The sequence below is a fragment of the Argiope bruennichi genome, chromosome X2 (assembly GCF_947563725.1).
Source record: "Argiope bruennichi chromosome X2, qqArgBrue1.1, whole genome shotgun sequence".
NCBI classification, from domain to species: Eukaryota; Metazoa; Arthropoda; class Arachnida; order Araneae; family Araneidae; genus Argiope; species Argiope bruennichi.
The window spans coordinates 115,260,655-115,278,793 of NC_079163.1; the positions used below are offsets into that span (position 1 = coordinate 115,260,655).

Genomic DNA, 18,139 nt, shown 5'->3' on the forward strand with positions numbered 1-18,139 from the left:
TGAAAAATTTTATTTAAAAAAAAGGCATTTGTTTGAACATAAATACTAATTAACTCGTTATCAGCATCTAACAGCCTTTCTCAAAATTACACTCAAAATAAAAGCTCCGTACTGATGTTTGCTTTTTCGTCGAATAAAGCAAAGATAACAGAAAAATAGCATCAGTATATCAGTATAGTAAAATTAAACCAGGCTTAAGAAAATTAAAAGTCAAGCAAACTGCCAAAGATTCTTCGAAGAAAGAAAATAATAAAAAATAATGTACACTCTAAGTAAGAAATCAGTCATCAAAAAGTACTTGAAAAATTATCCCAACTATTTCTTAAAGATAAAGTAAAAGTAATTACTTCTTGAACAAAGTTTAGAAAATCTTTAACAAAGTCCATATTTTCTTCAGTTTATGAGCATAAATCATTTCTCATTTTACGTTCCATTTCAGCATACCTTTTAAGCATTTTAATAACGATGTCAAAATATTTATTATCTTTCTTGCTTGGCGATATTGCATTTATTATATCATAATGATTGCATCGCCAATAAATAATAATAAAAATAATTCGTACTCACTGCAGAAATCTGTCATCAAAACAAAACTGAAAAATCACCTCAGCTACTTTTTAAAGATAAAGTAAAAATAATTACTTTTTGAACAAAGTGTATAAAGTCTTTAGCAAAGTACACTCCCCCCCCTTTTTTTAATAAGGGCAAATCTTTTATCGTCTTCTATTCCATTTCGCCATATATTTTTAGCGTTTTAATAAAGATTTCTTATTATTTGCTATCTTTCTCCCCTTCTATATTACATATCTTCTAAACCTTTTACAACAAAACTTAGACTATAATAGTTCTCTTACGTAAAATGCCTTGTTAGCAGACAGCGAAATAATTCTTTTCATTCTTGCTGCCGAGCTCTTGATCTTGAAATTATTGATATTCACATCAAAAGGAAAAATCCGAGAATAATTGCAGACGAAGCTCATTACGCTGAGTAATGCCGTTCACGAGAAATATATGAGTCTTACCTATATCTGCTGCTTTCTGTTACTCTCACTATTTATAAAGAGAAATGCCTCTTCTGAGACTATTTAGTGGATGCGAGTTCTTTTTTAGAAGACTTAGTGGCGCTCATTATTGCTAGTTGGGCTCATATTTCTTTTCTATTTAGAAATCTTTTTTCGCCATTGTGCGCAAAGCCTTCGACTGGAGCATGGATTCAATAAGTTTCCAATTTGTAGTCTAAGAAATATGGTCTCATTTCAGGTGAATTTAAAAATAAACTAGTCAGAAATCAGATAAAATGGAATAAAAATTTACAATTTTATATTGGATTTAAAAAATTTCAGCACTTAAGGCACGATTTATTAGAGTTTTTAACGACCATGCTACAAGAGTGTCGAACCCACTGGCTTGAACCATGGCGTCCACGGATTCTTTTAGTGATACTTATTCTAAGCAAATATCTTTTATAATTAAGCCGCGCAGATTCAAACCGTATTCGCGTTACACCAATCTTATTTTATACAAATCACTGCGGAGTGCAGTAGTTTGCTACAAACTACTGTTGACTGTTCTTTTATTTCGTCATGCATTTAATTCGGGAGTTAAATAAATTATTTCCTACATATCCTACTTGTTTAGTATGTGCAAACCCCAACAATTTTACAACAAATTTTCCCCATTTGCCAATTAATCGATGAAAAAAAACTTTAAAATTATTACTTTAAATGAATTTGCAAATTTAGTAGTGTTAAGTTTTTAATAATCAAGATTTTTTAAAATTTCGATTATACGTCGTTTCATTTATACGTCTTTTTATGTCAGGTTCTAAAAAGATGTATAAGCAAGGTTTTACTGTAAATATATTTTTAAATTTCAAATCTCGATTCACCTTTAGATTATTTTTTATTAAAAATTTATTATTTTTTTTATTTTAATAAAACGATGTCCAATTTCGCAAACTAAGTTCTTATTTCTTTCCAATGTAGAAATACAATTGCGATTAAAACTTTAAAGTAATATATGAATTCAGTAAATTTATCTATCGATGATAAAAATAATTGAAATTTTAGATCTATAAGTGATTTTAAATTAATCTTATCGGAAGCCAGAGAAAGAGAAAACGTACATAATACAAAAATAACAATATAGAGCATAAAATGCATTCAAAAAATATAATCGTGCTTAAAGTTCGTATTTAGTAACTTCAATAGTTCATGAAATGGTAAGTTCTCTTAGACGAAATAAATAAAGACTAATCTAAAAAACGTATGTTATTTAGCCCTCATTAAAAAATTGTACGAACTTTCTTCACCAGGAAAAAAGAACTGTACAAATTTAGTAAATTTTCATGCTTAATAAATATTCGAAATAATAACTTATAATGTATATACTTAATGGCTATGGCAATTAAGAATTTTTGTCATAAAATTATATTAAATCGTAGTATATCGATAGGAATACTAAATTCCAGTTATTAATAAAGCACTGTAGCTTTACATTCTGTTGTACAATTTTGCATGTAAGTGATGCTTAATTTCTTTGTTTATATTTTTGCCTTTTTAAAACCTAATTTTGAAAATTTTTATCTATACTTATATAAAGCTCAATGTGTGTGTGTGTGTGTGTGTGTGTGTGTGTGTGTGTGTGTGTGTGTGTGTGTGTGTGTGTGTGTGTGTTGGCGCTCTACAGGCCAGACCTTTGACCTACAGCTACCAAATATGGTGCATGCATACCTTGGAGATCGGGAATGTGCACCTGAGTTTCCTTTTTTTGAATTTTTAATTAGAAATTTAATTATTAATTAAAAACTAACTTTCCCGCCAAAAAAATCTTCATTTTCCCGCCAAATGAGTAAGGCTTCAGTTTTTTTCCCACGCTAATGAGGCTAGGCCTAACATTTTTCGGCAGATTATTTCAGACGATTCTGTTTATTTTCTTAATGTTTGATGCATTTAAAATTAAATATTGTTAATTAATCGATCTTTCAGATTTATTTTGAAGTACTTTTGAATTAAAATAAAACAGAGTAAAGGAAATTAAAAATTTCTAATTTGCATAGCGTTACCCCAACTGGCGTAGAAAAATTCACGCATTTGCGTTAACGTAACTGTCGTTGAAAATTCAAGCATACGCATTGTGTTCTGATTGTTGACAACTATTATCAACGGATGCGGACTGTATTTAAATTATTTTTAGGTTAGTTGTATGCTTTTGTAATTAAATTGTATTTATGTTGGTTATATATTTTTTGTGTATGCTTATTGTTTTAAATACATCGTTTTTTAATTAGTTTTTTTAACCTGTTTTCGACCGATTATTTTAAACGATTCCTTTTATTTCCTTAGTGTTTGATGTATTTAAAATTAAACATTGTTAATGAATCGATCTGCTCATGATGAATCAGAGAAAATTTTGTTGACAAATTCTTGAGATATTACATAAGAAAGATATTCAGCTAAAGATGGGATAAAGCTGTAAGAAAGTTATTCTTTAATGCCCATAAAGTTTATATGCTCAGTGACTCTGCTTTTAGTAATCATATTATAAAAAAATGCTTTATTTCAGTAAAAAATATTATTATATTAATTGCAGATTAATCCTTTCCACTTTAATTTAAAGCATAAATTCTACGGGAGCTAACAGAAAATTAGAGAGATACATATTACGTTATGACTGAAGGCCTTTATAATATTATGAGTGAAATATATGACTATCAAAATCTGAAGTTTTAAAATATTTTGATGAAGAAGCTATTAAAATAGGAATTGCATAAAATATTTAATTATTAAAATTTTAACGATCATTAAGATTGGCGAACCGGCTGGTCGTCAAAGGCGGCTAGTGTTTAATAAAGCTAATTATTTAGTTCATTTTTTATATGAAAAAGTAAGATTTTGATCAAGAAATTTTAATTGCTTATGAAATAAGTTTAATTGTTTAAAACTAAGTTAAAAAGTTTTTTAAGTTAAGAAGTTTCTAAGTAAAGTTTTTTAAGTTAAGAAAGTTTAATTTTTCCTGAACTTATGCAATATTCACATATTGCATTTCAAATGCACAAAGCCAACTTACTTCTGCCATCCATTGCTCATCTTGTATGAAGATAAAGAGATGGGATAACAAAGCTCGACTTAAGACAGCATTTACTTTGATATTAGATGGCACGTGCTTGTCATGTGACTACTGTATCCCATGGTCTAATTTAATTAATTTTTTAAATTAATCAAAAATCAATAATTAAAATTAGTTTTAATTACTTTCTCTATATTCCTTATTATTATTTAAATGGTTGAAAAGCTGTAGAAAAAAATAAAAAAATAATTGCAATATATAGATTTATCTTGATAAAATTATAAGCAAACATTTGCTTTTGCTCTTGATTCAATCGATCTCCTATTAAACATTCACTGAGATGTAGGCTTTCACTCACTGAGCTCAGAATATTTTATTCCCTTTCAGAAACCATCATTTATCATTTTTCGGAAGACATAAAAAGACTTCGGAAAAGCAAAGAATGATGATTTGATATCAATATTTGATCAGCTCAGAATAGTTTAAGTTTTAGTTTAGTTGAAATAACATCCCGTTTTGGAAGAGTTTGAAGCATTGTTTGATTGGAGAGAGAGAGAAAATGTTCTTATCTTTCCATATCCGTTGTAGATATTCTTGAAAATACCATGAAAAAAGTCCAATTTCTGATCAGAATGTTTTATTCCCTTTGAAAAGCCGGCACATTAAAACTCATCTTGACAAGAAACAACTTATGGCAAGAAATATTGATGAGATAATATTGTTTCATGAGATAGACTCTTTATATTCTCTCAGATATTTTTAAAACATGACATTAAAGAAATTTTAATCATTTATTTATCGATTAATAAGGCTAGATTGTAATGATTTAAGACACGCAGGAAAATCATATATTCTTAATAATCATTCAAAAGTTTTAGAAGCTTGAAGTCTGTGTACTATTTATAGAGAAAAGCAGTCCGATAGAAATTACAATCCATAATATAGTTAGTTCATCACACACATACATCCTCCGGCATATTTAACCCGTCTCAAAGCTTATGATCTTAATGTACTTAATCGCCAAATTTTTTAGGTTCCAAGTAAGTTTCAGAAAAGAATGCATTACAATATCAATAAGTCACTAAATCCCTTATTCTTTCGAAAAAGTAAAAAAATGTCTTTAAATTTCATTTATAATATAATATAAACAAAATGTTTAAAGAAATACAATACATTCGCAATTTTATATCTTGTGAAATAATACATTTGTGTTCTAGAAATATATCCCCGTTTATGAATAGGGTTACTGTACAACATTTAGGTTAAATTACCGTTTATAGTCATATTTGAAATAACACTTTTATATTTAATATTAAAAAATATATATAACTTTAAAATACGCTTGGTGAATTTTTGCTGATAAAATAGTCCCTTTAGATAGATGACAATAAACATAAACGAAATGTCATTGGGTTTTTGTTTCTTTGTTTTTGTTATAGAAATTGCAATTCTGAAAGATACAGCTTCCTTACTGTGCTCACTCTACTGTGTTTATGAACTTTTTTTCTTGAAATATTTTGAAAGTTCTTTCTCGATTTAACTACAGTTTTGTTTAAAGCTATTTTTATATGAAAAATTTCAAAATTTTCAACATAGTGGATTGATTTAACACATATTGAATCAAAGTTGTACAGCAAAGTTGTGTAGATGTTTAATCATCTACACAACTGCCGAAAATTTCATACTGTGCTGATTTCACTCCCTCTCCTCAATGATAAAATTAATTAGCGCGACATAGTTAGCGTATAACCAAAAGCATGTTCTACTATTTTTAATTATATTTTTTATATTTATAATAATTGCAACTATGTTATTGTATGAAATGCTTTCATGTAATGATAATGTTCCATGTTTTTCATAAAATAATAAATTCTCCTTCATTAAAGTTTGTTTTCCATATAATAATAACTTCCTCAATGTTAAGCCATCATTTTTATATAATACTAACATCTACTATGTTTTATATGTAATATAACTTTTGGTATGTTAAATTATATTTTTTATTTAATAACAACAATAAAGCTTCAGATTTTTAACACGTTTTCATTTAAGAGAAATTTTTTTTGTAAGATTTATAAAAGCTTTTTCAGCTCTAAATTTCTTTTCTCGTATTATACAAAACATGCACCCATAAGTACGAGTATAAAATATATGTAATAAAAAACCACTGCTGAAAATTAATTCCTATATTTCGCCTTGCAGTAATAAATTTCTTTTCGGTTTATTCAAAAAATTTTTTAAACAATAAAATGGATTTATCGTCAGCTTAATTTAATGAGTACCTTTTATATCTTTCATAATCCTGTAACAGTACACCTTTAAACGCTTCGATTCTTCTATCGCTAACTAATTGCATGAGTTGATAAAGAGACTGCAATTAGTCTCTAGTCTTAGACCCCGATAATTAAGTTTTATTTTTACTGAGCTATTTTTACCTTTGTGGCTGCACCCAAAATCCGACCAATGCTATTAACCCTTTAATTATTCAGAAAATAAATATAAAATTAGTGAACCTCACAAAAAATAGTCTAATCTAGAAACTACTTTTAAACTAACGAGGCCCTTATCGAGGGGTGTGTTTTATTAATAGACCTTGAAACAGATGTTCATTAAGCATTTATTTCTATGTTCCAAGTTGAATGTGGTGAAAAGAAACGAAGCGGAGCCGCATCGCTCAAGTAAGCGCTTGAGTGACGTATTAACTAGCTCACTTGCAAAGGCAATTTTTCAGCGTATATAATCTATTGGACATATGCAAATTAGGATACTGTTTTCTAAGATTATTAAAATGTTTTTTGATCTTTAGCCATAAATATTATCTTCACCTTTATCTAATGGATAAAAATTTACCATTTTCGAAATTAACTTTGAGCGAATGGAGTTTTCTTTAGTATTCTATTAAACATGACATTTCTGTTATATCAATATATAATTAGTCAAATTTACCAAAGCACTTATGTAGGTTAGCTACATATTCTCACAAACTGTTGTATATCATATATGATTATTGCATGTCGTTATCACAAAATGTCATATACCGTTAAAGATTCCAGCTGTTACATCTCAGTTTCGTATGTTTTGCTGTGTGAAGTTTTTGATACATGACATTTTTATAAAGCAGCGATGACAAAATTTACTAGCTGATTTCTCTTTTCAGTGTGACGTTAGAAATTCATGTCAATATCGGGTAACTGAAATTCTACTGTAAGCGGTAATAGTTACAGTGATTTCCCCCCCAAAAATAATAATGCCTATTCATGGACATGTACTGATTAAGCATTTCGAAGCTAACAAAGTATTCTACTGTCAGTAAGAACTCAAGCCGACAGCACGAAAAGCTGCTTGATATAACATTAGGGCCTAATAAATAATCTTGAATATTTAAGACTAAGAATCAGGCAATTCAAAAGAATCATATCGATTATAAATGGCTACAATTTCCTTGCAAACAACTGCAGAAGGAAAAAAAAAAAAAGATTCAAACGCAATACAAATGGCAGCTTAAAGTTTTCTTTATCTATATATTAATTGCTCATGGTGACTATCTTTGGTCTCCATAGATTACATTCAACCATTCCGCAGTTACAGGAAATCTTCTTTATGCATGCCTTCACTTCATTCACTGATACTGGTAAAGAGGGTTATAATAGAACCTATAAATTATCCCTAATGAAAGGAAAACACAGAAAGTAATATCAGAAGATTTAGATGGCCCTGCGTAGAACATATATTTTATTATCGAGTGTGATGCATCAATGGATACAAAAGTTCTTCACAGTGTCTATCGCGAAATGGACTATCATGTGAATATTGCGCGTGTGACCAACAGAGATCATTTAGAGCAATTATTATGTACATAAACACAATTTTACACTTCCATCAACATTGTGTTGAATTTTTTTCCTCCTATTCGTTGTTTAAAAGAAATTTAAGGTCATTTGTAATTGATACAATTGTTCTGAATTACTCTGCACTTGAAAAGAATTTAGTTTTAAAAACAACTATCAATACTCTGTGTAATAAAACTCCATATTTTAAATGATAGTTGTTATATTTTACAGAACTGTTTCTACAGAATTAATATGTGTAAAAACACTTATTACGTCCATCGCCGTACGATGCGGTCTGCCATAGCTCTCTCTACGTTTTAGAGCTTGAATTCGTACTGAATATAACTTGAAAAGTAGACCTTCTATACATATCGATTGATTCAATCATTTCCGACAATATCATATCAAAAATTGAGCTTTTGGAAACGGTTGGCGGAAGCTGAAAAATAAACTCTTAGATCTTCACATATAAAAATTTTCAGCTACTAAATGTAGCTTGAACTCATTAGCTTTTTTTTCCCCTGTAAAGAAATAGTACTATCAGGGAATATGAAACAACGGACAGTTGTACTATTAGATACTTTCTTCACAAAAATGAAAAATTATTTTTCACCTCAATTTTGATGGAATAATGATTCCTCTGTCTCTTCTAGTTCTTTAATATCATGATTGTATTTACATGTATTAAATCGTATTAGCCAATTTGAGCAATATATTCGTTAAATTGAAACTCTATTTCGATGCACTTGATATACCCAGTAAGTAAAATAAAGAATTACAATTTAGTATAAAAAATCCCAAATTTTAGAGAGACGTATTTAAAATGTTTTTAGTGGTGTATCTACTTTATAATAGCAATAAAATTACTATTATTACTTATTACTGGCGAAATCTCTTTGTATTATTTATGGTTTACTTACATTTTTTCATTTTATTGTTAATGACTTTAACAGTTCTGTTGCAATTCAATTTTTAATACCTGCAACTTTTATAATCATGCATAATTTTTTTTTCAAATAAAAATATGAATTTTATCAGTTTGTGCTCACTTTATTGTAAAAGTTACTTCAGGATCATGTATGCTTCATTTTATATTACATTCGTTACATTTTATATATGTATTTATGCACAAACGGCATTTATGCACAAAGATTGAATTGTGATCATGAAATAATACTTTAATTGAAAAGAAACAAAATCGATCTTTAACTGATTGGATCAAATGTTCTCGGTAGGAATCCGAGCCAGAGTATCATAAAAAAATCGTTCTCACAATTAATGATCTAGATTAAAATTGAGAAACCTTTTAATTTTAGAACATTAGGTCCTGAATGTTTTTAAGTTCGCTTGTAGACCAAAGTTTATTTTATTTTATTATCATTATTCTTTTTGTACAGCTGTTTTATTGGTTGATTGTCTTACAAGAATGAAATAGGAGAAAAGGGCGTGACATTGTCATTCATTCTCCAGCCCTACGACAAAGGTGTGATCCTCTTTGTAAACAGGTTTGGGTATGCCACCCATTCATTTGCATTATAATATGATTTCCAAGGCAGCAAGCTAGATAAAGGAACTTTCTAACCCCCCACAAGGCTTTCGGTGAAGTAAATGTGGCGTAAGAGGGTGGATGTAAGGGGAGAAATGAATGACCACAGATCTCTGGAGATCAAAGTTGAAAATGATAATTGAGAGAGCGGGTAAGTGATAGATTTTAAAACCTTTTAACTGTGAATTACTAAAATACGATATATAAAGTAGTACCACTATCGCCAAAATGTCGCAACGAGTTTCTAAAGCATTACTGCTGTTGATGCTTGCAAGATAATGACAATTTTTATATTAGATTTCTGAAGGCATCCGGTTACTGAAACTCGTATAAATTATAAATGTACACAAGCGTGGTTTTATTGTTAATTATGAATAAAATTATCTTCAGCTGGCATAGGGTTTTATTATCTTTTCTTACAGATGATTTTTAAAAAGATCATCAATACTGCGGGCTTTTTTACATCAGAATTTTTTTAAAAAATTACAATAATTTAACAGAACTAATTGGTAATAAGAAACGAAATAACAGTTTTAAATATAACGTTTATCATCGGCTTATTTTGCATATGCATTTTATATTTTTAAATCTAAGAAAATTGTTTGAAGAATTGAAGAAGAATTTGAAGAATTGTTTGTAAGAAATTTGTTTCTAAAATTGTTTCCCTTAAGAACAATGAAAACATATTTACTTAAATTTTTCAAAAACGAAACTCATCAAAATGCGCATTTAAGAAATTTCAAGAGATACGAAAGATTTTTGAATAAAATTCATATTCTTTATCCTCACATTCATATAAAATTTATATTAACTTTCATTATTAATCATTCTTTGAAAAAATGTTTTTATGAAAATTGTATTAATTTTATGTAAAAATGAATGTGCTATTATTTTTATATAACAGCGTAAAAATATTAACTCAGTGTGAAGGAGTTTCATTTAAGCTATTAGAATGAATGTGTTTGAATTGTGCGGTTGTCAAAATTTATTGCCACCAATCGAAGAACATTCAAAAACTGCATTTTTTAACTTTTCTCTGTTATACTTATTTAAAATGAGTGCAACATTAAGTACAACAAGAATCAATTTTTTCTTCCAATGGCGTAGCGACCAGAGGGCAAGGAATATATAAATGCCCCGGGAGCTAGAAATACAGAAGAAACATCTGAGCGTTTGTGTTCCATATTAAGTTAAAAATAATATGGTGCGAAAAAATGATAGCATACCCAGGGCTCAATTTATCTTTGCGGAATTACTAATGACTACTGTGCTCGAAATATTCATAATATGCACCCGGTATCATTTGTCCTTGCTACGCCGTTGCTTCCTTTTCCAACTTTTTAGTAAAGCTTTCTGCCATTAGTGATTTTTTTTTTTTATTTTATAAAAAAACTGATAAATTCTTTTAATTGCAAAAAATTCTACCCTGGAAACATTTGAGAGTTGGAATCGGGTAATTTGATGATGCCTTCGGATTGCAAAAATCTGTGAAAACGGGGGCTGGAAGTAAGATAACCCTAACTGATTTGTGCAATTGTTTTTATATCACAGAATCCCCTAAATTCAGATTGGACAAAAACATGGATATGCATCTCAGCTTTTATATACAGTAATAGAATTTACGAAAGCCTAGAGCGTAATTCAGTTCATTCATGCTCATATGATTCACACAAAATACGCAAGGCCAATTTCATTTTAAGATACAATATACATTTTGTAGAATGAAAGCCAAAACAGAGAGCAGTTAGATATTATATTGCTTTGATAAGAAGGGGGCTGAGAGGTTAAACATCATGAGATATCAGATGAGTTTATTTTGAAAAGTTAGGGAACGTTAATGCAGTCGTGTTTATTACAACACTACTATTTCACCATGGGTTTCTATCCGCTTAATATTTCCTTTCTCACAGCAAATGCATTCATCTGTCCGAAGGTCAGACATCGTCAGAGCCGAGTAATATTAAATGAATGGTTCAACCACGTTTATCATGTGAACTGTAACGTCATGTGAATTGGTTTCATTACACTAGTTTTGTAACAGTGTAACGGGCTGATACTCTCCTTCAGCCTTATCAATATCTTGGCATACGAATTTCTTCAATTTTCTAATCAGACGATTCATATTATGTGGGATATTTATTACTGTTTCAATCCATATAAGCAAGTAAATGAAGTCTGAGATTCTTTAACTTGTACGAGTAATTTTTTTCATATATTAATTGTTATTGAATTAATTCCGGATTAAAATACCAAAAATTCTGTAGTTTATTACCTGAGTCAGACTGCTATTATATACATAGGTATTGTGATGGGAATTCTCTGACTCATAAAATTTGATCTTTTCAACTCTGTTGGTATTATATTGGTAAAGTTGGTAAAAACTTGCAACTCTGAACTAAAACATATTTTAATAATTGATTTTTTAACTGACTTTTCAGTATCACGATGTCTGATTTATATGATTGCACTGTTCTGTCTGTCTGTCTGGAGCATTCTATTTTGAGAAAAATATTTGAGAAAAATTCTTGTCACGGAGCTTCCTCCACAAAATCCGTAAAGTCTACAGGTTCCTTGTAATGGGTGTCACATCAGAAGGCCTCAATAAAATTAACGGCGTTTATTAACACGAATACACAGACACATCGTACACAAGCAATGCACAGCAGCACTTAGAACAAACATCAACCCGCAAATAGTAATCGGTAGTAAACAACCACAATATCACACAAAGTGGCAAGACAGAACCGGCGCCTCTGAGAACGAAGAGAGTAATAAAGTTTTATGGGCTTGGAATAGTGACTGTTTCGGCCATTACCAGTTTTAACTAAACGATGGATTGTTTTCAGCTTTGGCCAGTTGATGTCCATCGTCCCTAGTGTCCGTTCGTTTGTGATTGAAAGATTTTTGAGCATTTTTTGCATTAAAATTCTATAACATCGTCTGTGGGTTACTAAAACGAAGTACCGTATCACGCTTGATTATCATGTGAGTAATTAAGATTATTTATTTTTCTTTAATAGCAGGGTTTTTTTTTTCGAGTTTTAATGTGAAGTATACTTTAAGCCTAAAATCATTTCTTGTCTCTTAGCATTAGACTTTCTTTATTCATTGCAGAGCGTAAACACGAGTGGTTTAACGATTCATATAATTCAATTTGGGTAATACTAATAGCAGAGTTATTTGTTTGCTAATAAAATATTTTTTTGACTTCACAGAAAGCCATTTTTTTTTTTTTTTGTTTCCCTAATTTTTTGAATTCACTTTTTTTAAAACTTTTTTTTCTCAGGAAATATTTTACTTTTTAAAATAATTGTAAACAAATGGATAGTTTCTAAGGTTCAGAAAGAATATTTTTTATTTAATTCAGTGCATATTATCAAGTGCATTTGAAATAACTGGCTAAACCAGCAAACAACAAATAATACCTTTCAGTTTCCCTCTTTTAATATATTTGGTAAAATTATGCATGCATCTTTAGGTCATCTAAGAGAAATATACAGAAAAGAGTCAAAATCCGTTATAAAATATGCTTCCAAATTAACTTTTAAATCCTTGTATCCAAGTAATATTGAGAGGCAAAATGTTGGCTTATGTTTAAAAATATTTGATTTAATAAATGCAAAAGTTTTAAAGAGATTGAATGATTCTGCTTACGATGGAACGATTGAATAGAAAAAGCCCTCGAAAAGGCTATGAGAAATTAGAAGAAAATAATAAAAAATAATAATTAAAATAATTAAAAATAATATTAAGTAAAATTCCAGATTTAAATGCTGCAGGCATATGCTGTACATGAAAACGAACGAAAGAAGAGCACAATTAAAAATTTATATCTATTTTTATTAATACATTTTTAAATAATTATTCCAAGCTCAAAAATAGTAATGCAAAGTTAAGTAAAAGCAAAAAAAAACAAAAAAACCCTGGATATTATCAGTGCATCTTAGTTGTATTTATGGAAACAAAGTATTAATATTAATAATAGAATTTAAATTCTTGAAGGATAAAAAATTTTTTTGTAAGAGGCAAAGTCCAACCACACCTCCTCGTGGTGCTTCTTGGGGAACTCTGATTTTTAAAGAATCAGATGGCTGATGTGGCTCTGGTAATTTCACGTTAAAGTTCAATGATTTTTATAAATTAAAAAAAGATTTAAAAACGCATTTTATTTTCATCAGATGACCGCTTCCGGTTTTCCCATTGGTAAACTTGAGTTCCCTATCATCCGATAGTTACTCAGCAGCGCTTCCTCAATGATCTAAACCCGACCGAAGAAGTGCCTGTTAAGGAACCATCTTTCTGGCTAACCGTCTCTGGAGCACATGTCAATTACAATCAATTTTCAGCTAACGCCGGCTGAAGTGCACTTGGGTTTCACACTTAATGACAATGGTTGCTGGTAATTAATATGTTCTTGATGACTTGAGGAATCTTCATAAAGGAAAAAAGGTTAGCATCTAGATGTTTCGAAGTTCCTCTCCCTTGAAAACATGATAGCTCTATTTGAAACGACGGGATACACATCTGTTTTCTCATACCTGGGTATAGTAACAATTGACCAGACACAATGACTCTCCTAGTGAAAAGGATACACATCTGGAGATCTGCATGCACTTAACGATGTGTGGGAAAGCAAGAGATGTTACATTTGGTCCAGATGCCATTAACCATGTGAGGGAAAAGGGGAAACGTTACAGCCTGATATTCTCTACTGTCTCCTCGCTTTAGCTGTACTCAACTGCCGATTCACAACTATACGACTAGCTACTCAACACACGATTTGATGCTGCTTCAATACTTGCCTCCAAGACTCGGCTCACGGATCAATCCTCAATTCACTAATTGCTTGAGCGCCACTTGACGCTTCGTTGAACTGATCCAACTCATTCGTCACTGACTCAACTCTAACTAACTATATGACTGAATTCGATTTCAACTGCTGGCTTTTTATAGCCTCCGAAGCAGAGCACAAAATATTCGCGAAAAATCAACATAATTCGCCTCTTGTTGGTCCTATCGCCAATATTCCTGAAAATTCCAGTGTCATCCAGTAGGCAAGTAAATATCTGAAAGAAAACACTGCTTCAAATTATTATCCCAATACATTTTCAATTAATCGTTTTATTTCTCATATTTTAGAAATTATTGAACACAATTTTAAAATCTAAGGAATAAATTCCTAGAGGATTGTTAGACTTGTGCTCATTCTGTTATAATGAATTCAGTAGCAGTACAAGGTATAAAAAGTTAACATGAAACTTTCACATTTGTCAATCTGTCTAATTTTAATAAAGAAAGTTTTCGATTTAAATAAAAAAAAGAGGTTTTTTATTTTTTGAAAACACTAAGGAGACACCTCCCTAATATTTTGAATACGCCTCTATCTTGGTTGGTTTACCTATTCTTACAGTTTTGTGGTGAATCTCAGTTTCTTTATCGAAGATCAAGCTCAAGTTCTTAGTCCAAAGATCATTAAGTGTATATGATGACCAATGAGAAAATACCGGTATGGCCAGTTTATTATATTCTAAATAATATTGTAAATTTTTATTTCCATTATTAGTATCATCTCCACCAACTGATCTCGTATGATTAGCGGAAATGCGTGCTACCTGTATGCTCATTTTTTTCTGTGAAAACTGGGGGGAAAAGCGTTGATGAGCGTAGCAGAAAAAGAGGAATGATTGATAAATTTTGCCGATAACAATTTTCTTTTGCATTGGAAAGAACTGAAGATCAGGTACCGAGACAAGCCAAAATAAATGATTGAAATAAAATTCAAATTCAACTAACTCATCCCAATGATAGTTCTGATTTAACTAACTGAATACATGTATTAATGCAATAATTTTATTATATTATTTTTATGCTAGGTTTCACTCCATTACTACTGTAACCTCCAAAATGCTCTAATGTTATGAGAGAAAGTAAAACAATACAAATGCGTTCAAAAGTTATTTCATTGAATTGTGTCGCCAAATTCTAAGTTCCGTTTTAAAAATACAATCCGATAAATGCTTGAAGATTCTTATTACCATTATTTTAAGAACAAAAAGTTAAATTTTAGGTAATGTTTTATAACGTGACAGAATTTATAATTTAACTAAAAAATTTAAGATAACCGAAAAGGGAATTTTAGACACAAAATATTAAATAATTACAATTATTTAATAATAAATTTTAGATAATGAAAGTTAGAGTATTTACTGCATGGAAACTCGTAATGAAAGATTATATTTAAATGAAATTTCTGTAAAGGCATAGTATCATTATCGTAGTGAAGGCATAAGTAGAATAAGTTTTCACAAAATTAATAGTCGAAAACCGTATCGCAATAATCTTTGCGGCAAACTATGTTATTACGAAATTCAAACAATATTTGAGGCAAATTCTATCAAGATTTTTGCATGATGAAGAAAATTATCCAGATACGTGAGAAACAAAACATACAATGGTATGTATGCGTTATATAAAAAAGTTTCACTACATCAAATTATTTTACCTATAGCGTTATCGACTCATTTTAAACTTTTAAATGTATTTCAGCGAATCAGTTTATTTCAAATCATTGCTATTATATTTCATTATATCAAATTTTAAGCTTTTTTGTATGCAATCTCTTTTGGATCGCATATGTTTTGTAACCTCCACATCGACTGGGGATAATCGGATTTCAGTAGATTAACACTGCCTTTTGTAGCTAAAATGAGGACCATTTTGTGACAGAATTTCATAATTCTTAACTGCTGTCAGATGACACGGTAACACCCGAGCAGACATCCGCTTTTACTCATTTTCACACAACACCAGCAATAAAGCGTTTGTGCAAAAAGGATTTAGTATCACGCATACACGGTGAATCTCAGATGGAATCCAGTCTAGAACCTGCTGTCTCCCTGTTCATGATTCCATGCCACTGTGGACCGTAGACGCAGAGAAATAAAATAAGATAACGAAACATTTATTAAAGGTAAATGAAAGAAATTCTATTCAATATCTATTCACTTATGAATTTAGATGATTTGGTTTTTTGTGATTACTTATTATTGATCAAAAATTTAAGAGGCGAAATCGTAAAAATTTCTTGTTCTTTCATGCAAGTTCGAAATTCTTAACTCATTCAATAAACAGTTTGCTCAAATTTGGTTTCACTTGAATAAAAATTTGGGATTTTTACGAAACTTATTTATATAAAAATGTATTCGCAAATAACCCTCATGAATTTTGAATCATATTTTTATTTACATGACATTAGTTTAAGCTAGTTAAATTAAGTACTGAATGATCATTAAGTTCTTTCTTATTTTTTTTTTTTTAGATATGAAGTATAGAAAATACTGCAACCGTCAAAAAATTCAACTTCAAGGCTTTGACAAATAACTGCGCTTTAGATTTCCCTGCAAAAATACACTAACTAAATACATAAAAAAAAAATTATAAATCAAAATGAAAATAAGATAGACAAAAAATTTAATCTTTGTCTTTACGCTAAAATTAAGATTGACATAAATGTTTTGGAGAAAATCCGTCAGCGATTATCTATATACATGCTTTTTTTCACTAAGCAACGAAGCTTAACATAAAATTAAGGCTTTTTTCATTTGATTATCGTAATCGAACTAGTTATAAGTAAACCAGAATTGCAAATTGCACATCAAAAGAAAACTCCAAGAAATTCTTGGTGAACTTATATTTGCTAAATAAACCATCAGATTTATGGGGTATTTCGTTTATTTATATCTTCTAGATATTCCTTTTTATGTTGTAATGTCAATTATAATTTTTGGTTTTGTATAATATAATAATATGTAATAATGTTTTTGCTTTCACTGAGTCCTTTAATAAAGGAATTCTTTATATAATAGCATATTAAGAACTGAAGAAGTCTGTCGATTGCTATAACCAAAGGATAGTATTCGTTTTTGAAATATTGTTTGCTTCTTACGACAAAGATTAAAGACTAATTGTGGAATTATTGATAGTCAGTCAATTACCAAAGATTATTGAATGCATAACGTAACTAACTCAAACCATGTGAAAAATTGTGCAGTAAATAATTATAAAAAACTATAATTTTTTAAAAATTGATTTACAAATAAATAATATGATGTGCTATGCATCCAGTTATTCCTTAACTATTTTTAACTTCTCGACTTTGGAACAGTCAATCAGAAAATGTTACTCTCTACTTTCCCATGACTTATATTTCGCATATTTTAAAGTGTTTAGTAAATCATTTATTCTTGAAGTTAATTTAAAGTATGCAATTAAGAAAGGAACAGTTACTGAAAGATTTTATTAAAGAATTTAATATATATTTTTTATTAAATATTAAGGAAAAAGGAAGGATTTGACCAGACAATACACGGCCATTAATATTTTAGAATAAAAACTTTTTTCTGCATTATAATTCGAAAGGATTTCGATGCAAAAAATAAGTATAAAGACTGTGGGAAAATTCTTCTCCTTTTTTTTTTTTTAGATCATTGAATGCGTAAAAGTGAAAAAAAAATCTCTTTTTGTTGTCTCCTTACTTTTTCTAAGCAAATTTTAAAAATCGTGACATTTTGCTTGGAAATTATTTTGCTTTTGACAAGTTATAAAAATAATAAATTTGAATAATACCTAAATTTTTCTGCCAAAAATCAAAATAACCAAATGTAAACATCTTGTTTCACAAAAAAATGAAAAAAAA

At 29.5% G+C, this 18,139-nt stretch overlaps 1 protein-coding gene across 3 annotated transcripts in view; it reads left to right on the forward strand.

Moving 5' to 3' along the window:
* LOC129960635 (beta-1,3-galactosyltransferase 1-like) overlaps positions 1-18,139 on the forward strand; it is a 29,935-nt gene that overhangs the window by 7,998 nt on the left and 3,798 nt on the right. Inside the window, exon 1 of one of the 3 annotated variants that reach the window (XM_056074183.1) lies at positions 11,708-11,744. The exons of 1 other annotated variant lie outside the window; for it this stretch is intronic. Coding sequence is in view for 1 of the 2 variants with exons in the window: in XM_056074182.1 (XP_055930157.1) it covers positions 12,428-12,429 (2 nt within the window). In the remaining variant the exon portion in view is untranslated. Of the gene's footprint in view, positions 1-11,707; positions 11,745-12,285; positions 12,430-18,139 lie in introns of those variants that run through there. One more of the 3 variants, XM_056074182.1, reaches the window with a different exon arrangement.